This window comes from Lipotes vexillifer, unplaced genomic scaffold (genome assembly GCF_000442215.2).
Source record: "Lipotes vexillifer unplaced genomic scaffold, Lipotes_vexillifer_v1.1 scaffold373, whole genome shotgun sequence".
Lineage (NCBI taxonomy): Eukaryota > Metazoa > Chordata > Mammalia > Artiodactyla > Lipotidae > Lipotes > Lipotes vexillifer.
In genome coordinates this window covers 794,323-802,209 of record NW_006783733.1, presented here as the reverse complement: position 1 = coordinate 802,209, position 7,887 = coordinate 794,323, and the positions used below count along the sequence as shown (strand labels likewise).

General features: G+C 35.3%; 1 protein-coding gene across 2 annotated transcripts in view; it reads left to right on the top strand.

Moving 5' to 3' along the window:
* KLHL1 (kelch like family member 1) overlaps positions 1-7,887 on the top strand; it is a 379,107-nt gene that overhangs the window by 366,381 nt on the left and 4,839 nt on the right. For both annotated transcript variants that reach the window (XM_007456373.1, XM_007456372.1), the window contains one exon: positions 276-447. In XM_007456373.1, coding sequence (XP_007456435.1) covers positions 276-447 — 172 coding nt within the window. The remainder of the gene's footprint in view (positions 1-275; positions 448-7,887) is intronic.

The following is a 7,887-nucleotide window of genomic DNA, read 5'->3' as shown; positions in this document are numbered from 1 at the left end:
GGTATGCGGGCCTCTCACTGTTGTGTCCTCTCCCGTTGCGGAGCACAGGTTCCGGACGCGCAGGCTCAGCGGCCATGGCTCACGGGCCCAGCCGCTCCATGGCATGTGGGATCTTCCCGGACCGGGGCACGAACCCATGTCCCCTGCATCGGTAGGCGGACTCTCAACCACTGCGCCACCAGGGAAGCCCATGACTTGTTTTGAAAGGGCATCATTAATATAGTAAAAGTTCAATGTGACTAGAATATGTTATGTCCTTTATCCTTACCTTTTAGATATGATCCTAAAACAGACACATGGACCATGGTGGCTCCTTTGAGTATGCCCAGAGATGCTGTTGGTGTCTGTCTCCTTGGTGACAGACTATACGCTGTTGGTGGCTATGATGGTCAGACTTACCTCAACACTATGGAATCCTATGATCCACAAACTAATGAATGGACCCAGGTAAGATTGTTGCCAGCATAAGTTACTTCGCATATAAGAACTTATTTCACTTACTTCCTTTGGAGGAGAAGGGTACATACAGCAATGTATCTAGTCAAATTACTCTGAACTCAAAATGATTGATTTTGTCCATTTTCATTTTGTAAAAAGTTTATTAAATCATATGTTTTTGTGTACCTTTCTCTTGTGTATTCTATACTTCAATAAAATTTATATTAGAAAGTTACATTCATGCTTCAATGAGAGTTCCACTTTATTATAAGTCATAACAAGAGACAGGAACTGAATTTTAATTAGCTGAAGCAAAAAATGAAAGTGGAATATATTGGTTCACAAAAACTCATCTTTAAAATATTTTGTTTTAGAGATAACAAAAATAAGAGAATGGAAACCTGCAAAAATCAACTTTCTGCCTCCCGTTTTTGCTTGACTATCTTTGTTAGGTTGATTGTTACTCACTGCAGAGAGAATTTTCCATGGGGTGGTGCTGCTGGAAACTCCAAGTGGGAATCCTCACAGCCATAATCAGAAAATAAAAGAATTCTTTGTTCAAAAGAAACCCCAAAACAAACAGCAAAGAGCTCTGAATGGTCTGTCATATAAAGCACCCATTCCTGGACAAACACTTTGGCCAAGAAGATGGAGTGAAATAATTGGCTGATCTTAGGTTAGCCTTTGAACATACACTGTAGTTAGAGATTCAGGATCATGCTCAGAGAAGCTCCCAATCTGGTTGAAAATCTGGGCTATTTGTATTGGGGTGTGTGTGACTGCTGGGGAAAGATGAGAGGAGGACAACTTAATTATGGTGGAAAATAACTTATGCTGTACAGTTACTATAGCCTTGCTTGTAATGAAGAGAATGGGTATATTTTCAGACTTTTGTCCTTATATTCAATTTCTCCTTTCTCTCCTTCTTTGCTAAATCTTTCAATATTTCTCTCCTTTATCAGAAACTTAAAAATGAGAAACAATTTAAACAAACAAACAGACCAATTTTCCATCAATGGATGCAGTTAAATTCCAAAGTCTTACTTAGCTGAATCAGGATAATAACCTCATCTCCTTTTATTCCTTAATGTATAGAAGGCTTTATTTCTGGTCATAGAAATTGACTAAAATTTGATTGAAGTAAATTTATTTGAAAAAATGTTTACTTTTAAAGATACATAACTTCCTTGATTGTGCCAGTTTTGATGATATGTGTTCAACTACAATATTAAATAGGCTGACTTTGAAGTACAAAACCAGACTCCACATGGTCAGACTAAGATATCTGCCTTATGAACCTTACTCTTCACCAAGGGAAAATCCTTTCATTCCAATGAAGAGGCATTTGGCTAAGAAGGAAGAAAAAAGGTGGAATGGAGTAACAAACAGGAAGAATTTGGAGAACTAGGTCCTGTGATATTCTATGTTTTACTTTAATTATGAGAAAGAAGCATTCCTTATCCAGAGAGCAGCAAATATAAAATAAGTTGTAATTATTGCACTGAGATTTTAGAAGATATATTTTAATTCCTTACCTTCCTGAGTCCCTAATGTTTACAAAAGGAGCACTGCTATGACTGTTGACTTGCTAAGGAAATGGACCAGTTCAGTGGTATATATTTTAAATGTGTTACTTTTACAAATGAACATTAAATAAAGGAAGTTTATGAACATATAAATGATACAATATCTTCATTACATATTTATAGAAATGAGCCATTATGCTTATCATTCCTCTAAAATTGAAATCAAAATAATGAATGTAGTAGTAAAGGGTAAAAGCATCCTAAAGGCCATTTTACCTCATCTGTACTTTATTACACTCTTTTGGATCATAAAGTATCTTACAAAGAGCAAAGTGGTATTTAAAATGTCTTATAACGTTCACCCACCAGAGGGCAGACAGCAGAAGCAAGAAGAAATACAATCCTGCAGCCTGTGGAACAAAAAACCACATTCACAGAAACATAGAAAAGATGAAAAGGCAGAGGGCTATGTACCAGATGAAGGAACAAGATAAAATGCCAGAAAAACAACTAAATTAAGTGGAGATAGTCAACCTTCCAGAAAAAGAATTCAGAATAATGATAGTGAAGATGATCAAGGACCTCGGAAAGACAATGGATGCAAAGATTGAGAAGATGCAAGAAATGTTTAACAAAGACCTAGAAGAATTAAAGAACAAACAAACAGAGATGAACAATACAATAACTGAAATGAAAACTACACAAGAAGGAATCAATAGCAGAATAACTGAGGCAGAAGAACGGATAAGTGACCTGGAAGACAGAATGGTGGAATTCACTGCTGTGGAACAGAATGAAGAAAAAAGAATGAAAAGAAATGAAGACAGACTAAGAGATCTCTGGGGCAACATTAAACACAGCAACATTTGCATTATAGGGGTCCCAGAAGGAGAAAAGAGAGAGAGAGGACCGAGAAAATATTTGAAGAGACTATAGTTGAAAACTTCCCTAACATGGGAAAGGAAATAGCCACACAAGTCCAGGAAGAGCAGTGAGTCCCAGACAGGATAAACCCAAGGAGAAACATGCCGAGACACATAGTAATCAAATTGGCAAAAATTAAAGAAAAAGAAAAATTATTGAAAGCAGCAAGGGAAAAATGACAAATAACATACAAGGGAATTCCCATAAGGTTAACAGCTGATTTCTCAACAGAAACTCTACAAGAAGGGAGTGGCATGATATACTTAAAGTGGTGAATGGGAAGAACCTACAACCAAGATTACTCTACCCTGCAAGGATCTCATTCAGATTAGATGGAGAAATCAAAAGCTTTACAGACAAGCAAAAGCTAAGAGAATTCAGCACCACCAAACCAGCTCTACAGAAAATACTAAAGGAACTTCTCTAGTGTGAAACATGAGAAGAAAAGGACCTAGAGAAACAAACCCAAAACAATTAAGAAAATGGTCACAGGAACATACATATCAATAATTACCTTAAAAGTGAATGGATTAAATGCTCCAACCAAAAGTCACAGGCTTGCTGAATGAATACAAAAACAAGACCCATATAGATGCTGTCTACAAGAGACTCACTTCAGACCTAACGACACAAACAGACTGAAAGTGAGGGGATGGAAAAAGATATCCCATGCCAATGGAAATCAAAACAAAGCTGGAGTAGCAATACTCATATCAGATAAAATAGACATTAAAATAAAGAATGATACAAGAGACAAGGAAGGACACTACATAATGATTAAGGGATCAATCCAAGAAGAAGATACAACAATTATAAATATATATGCACCCAACATAGGAGCACCTCAATACATAAGACAACTGCTAACAGCAATAAAAGAGGAAATCGACAGTAACACAATCATAGTGGGGGACTTTAACACCTCACTTACACCAATGGACAGACCACCCAAAATGAAAATAAATAAGAAACAGAAGCTTTAAATAACACAATAGACCACGTAGATTTAACTGATATTTATAGGACATTCCATCCAAAAACAGCAGATTACACTTTCTTCTCAAGTGTGCATGGAAGATTCTCTGGGATAGATCACACCTTGGGTCACAAATCAAGCCTCAGTAAATTTAAGAAAATTGAAATCATATCAAGCATCTTTTCTGACCACAACGCTATGAGATTAGAAATGAATTACAGGGGAAAAAATGTAAAAAACACAAACACATGGAAGCTAAACAATACCTTACTAAATAACCAACAGATCACTGAATAAATCAAAGAGGAAATAAAGAAACACTTAGAGACAAATGACAATGAAAACACAACGATCCAAAACCTATGGGATGCAGCAAAAGCAGTTCTAAGAGGGAAGTTTATAGCTATACAAGCCTACCTCAAGAAACAAGAAAAATCTCAAATAAACAATCTAACCTTACACCTAAAGAAACTAGAGAAAGAAAAACAAACAAAACCCAAAGTTAGCAGATGGAAAGAAATCATAAAGATCAGAGCAGAAATAAATGAGACAAAAATTAACAAAATAATAGCAAAGATCAATAAAACTAAAAGCTGGTTCTTAGAGAAGATAAACAAAATTGATAAACCATTAGGAAAACTCATCAAGAAAAAGAGGGAGAGGACTCAAATCAACAAAATTAGAAATGAAAAAGGAGAAGTTACAATGGACACTGCAGAAATGCAAAGCATCCTAAGAGACTAGTACAGGCAACTCTATGCCAAAAAAATGGACAACCTGGAAGAAATGGAAAAGTTCTTAGAAAGATATAATCTTCCAAGACTGAACCAGGAATAGAAAATATGAACATACCAATCACAAGTAATGAAATTGAAACTGTGATTAAAAATCTTCCAACAAACAAAAGTCCAGGACCAGATGGCTTCACAGGTGAATTGTATCAAACATTTAGAGAAGAGTTAACTCCCATCCTTCTCAAACTCTTCCAAAAAATTGCAGGGGAAGGAACACTCCCAAACTCATTCTAACAGGCCACCATCACCCTGATAACAAAACCAGACAAAGATACTACAAAAAAAGAAAATTACAGATCAATATCACTGATGAATATAGATGCAAAAATCCTCAACCAAATACTAGAAAACAGACTCCAACAGCACATTAAAAGGATCATATACCATGATCAAGTGTGATTTATCCCAGGGATCCAAGGATTCTTCATTATATGCAAATCAATCAATGTGATACACCATATTAACAAATTGAAGAATAAAAACCATATGATCATCTCAATCAATGCAGAAAAACTTTTGACAAAATTCAACACCCATTTGTGATAAAATCTCTCCAGAAAGCAGGCATAAAGGGAACCTACCTCAACATAATAAAGGCCATATATGACAAACCCACAGCAAATATCATTCTCAATGGTGAAAAAGTGAAAGCATTTCCTCTAAGATCAGGAACAAGACAAGGATGTCCACTCTCACCATTATTATTCAACATAGTTTTGGAAGTCCTAGCCATGGTAATCAGAGAAGAAAAAGAAATACAAACTGGAAAAGAAGTAAAATTGTCACTGTTTTCAGATGACATAATACTATAAATAGAGAATGCTAAAAATGGCACCAGAAAACTACTAGAGCTAATCAATGAATTTGGTAGAGTTGCAGGATACAAAATTAATGCACAGAAATCTCTTGCATTCCCATACACTAATGATGAAATATCTGAAAAAGAAATTAAAAAAACACTCCCATTTACCATTGCAACATAAAGAATACAATACCTGGGAATAAACCTACCTAGGGAGACAAAAGACCTGTATGCAGAAAACTATAAGACACTGAAGAAAGAAATTAAAGATGATACCAACAGATGGAGAGATGTACCATGTTCTTGGATTGGAAAAATCAATACTGTGAAAATGACTATATTACCCAAAGCAATTTACAGATTCAATGCAATCCCTATCAAATTACCAATGGCATTTTTTGTGGAAATAGGACAAAAAATATTAAAATTTGTATGGATACACAAAAGACCCCAAATAGCCAAAGCAGTCTTGAGGGAAAACAATGGAGCAGGAAGAATCAGACTCCCTGACTTCAGACTATACTACAAAGCTACAGTAATCAAGACAGTATGGTACTGGCACAAAAACAGAAATATTAATCAATGGAACAAGATGGAAAGCCCAGAGATAAACCCACACACCTATGGTCAACTAATCTATGACACAGGAGGCAAGAATATACAATGGAAAAAGACAGTCTCTTCAATAAGTGGTTTTGGGAAAACTGGACTGCTACATATAAAAAAATGAAATTAGAACACTCCCTAACACCATACTCAAAAATAAACTGAAAATGGATTAGAGACTTTAAGTAAGGCCAGACACTATAAAACTCTTGGAGGAAAACATAGGAAGAACACTCTTGGACATAAATCACAGCAAGATCTTTTTTGATCCACCTCCTAGGGTAATGGAAATAAAAACAAAAATAAACAAATGAGACCTAATGAAACTTCAAAGCTTTTGCACAGCAAAGGAAACCATAACCAAGATGAAAAGACAACCCTTAGAATGGGAGAAAATATTTGCAAATGAATCAATGGACAAAGGATTAATCTCCAAAATATATAAACAGCTCATGCAGCTCAATATTAAAGAAACAAACAACCCAATCCAAAAATGGGCAGAACACCTAAATAGACATTTCTCCAAAGAAGACATACTGATGGCCAAGAAGCACATGAAAAGCTGCTCAACATCACTAATTATTAGAGAAATGCAAATCAAAACTACAATGAGATATTACCTCATACCAGTTAGAATGAGCACCATCAGAAAATCTACAAACAACAAATGCTGGAGAGGGTGTAGAGAAAGGGGAACCCTCTTACACTGTTGGTGGGAATGTAAATTGATACAGCCACTATGGAGAACAGTATGGACGTTTCTTAAAATACTAAAAATAGAATTACCATCCAACAACCCCACTACTGGGTATATACCCAGAGAACACCATAATTCAAAAATACACATGCACCCCAATGTTCATTGCAGCACTATTTACAATAGCCAAGTCATGGAAGCAACCTAAATGTCCATCAACAGATGAATGGATAAAGAAGTTGTGGTACATATGTACAATGCAATATTACTCAACCATAAAAAGGAATGAAATTGGGTCATTTGTTGAAACGTGGATGGATCTATGACTGTCATACAGAGTGAAGTAAGTCAGAAAGAGGAAAACAAATATCGTATGTTAATGCATGTATATGGAAGTGACAAACATGGTATAGATGAACCAGTTTGCAGGGCAGAAGTTGAGACACAGATGTAGAGAACAAAAGTATGGACACCAAGGGCAGAAAGCTGCGGGGTGGTGGGAATGGTGTTGTGATGAATTGGGCGATTGGAATTGACATGTATACACTGATGTGTATAAAATTGATGACTAATAGTAACCTGCTGTATTAAAATTTTTTAAAAAATTAAAAAATATATATAAAATGCTCTATAACAACTTTATTTTAGTACAATAAACATTAATTTTAAATCTCTTAATTACTTTAAGATTTTACATCCATATCTTATCATTATTTATATTTTTAAGACTCTCAAGGGACCATCAGCACACCCACACAAAATCCCTTTGAAATTCCAGGCCACTAGAGAAAGTTCTGGTATTTGCTGGATAATGCCTGTCACCTTCCCTTCACATACCCCATAAATGGACAATATCATCTGGTTATTTCATTTACTACTGGCACCATAAAATTGCCAAACATTAGAATGAATAAGCAAATATATTAAAATATATAATAATGTATGTTTGGAAAATTTCCCAAGCTAGCTAGAATTGGAAATAATGTAAATAGATTAGAGAGTATTTGCCAGATTCATGTCATAATAGTTACACAGAGAACAAACCCATGCATGCTTGCAGGTGTGTGTGTTTGTGTTTTAAATAAATTTGACTTTGTCATTTAACATTGTTATTTTGTGTTTTT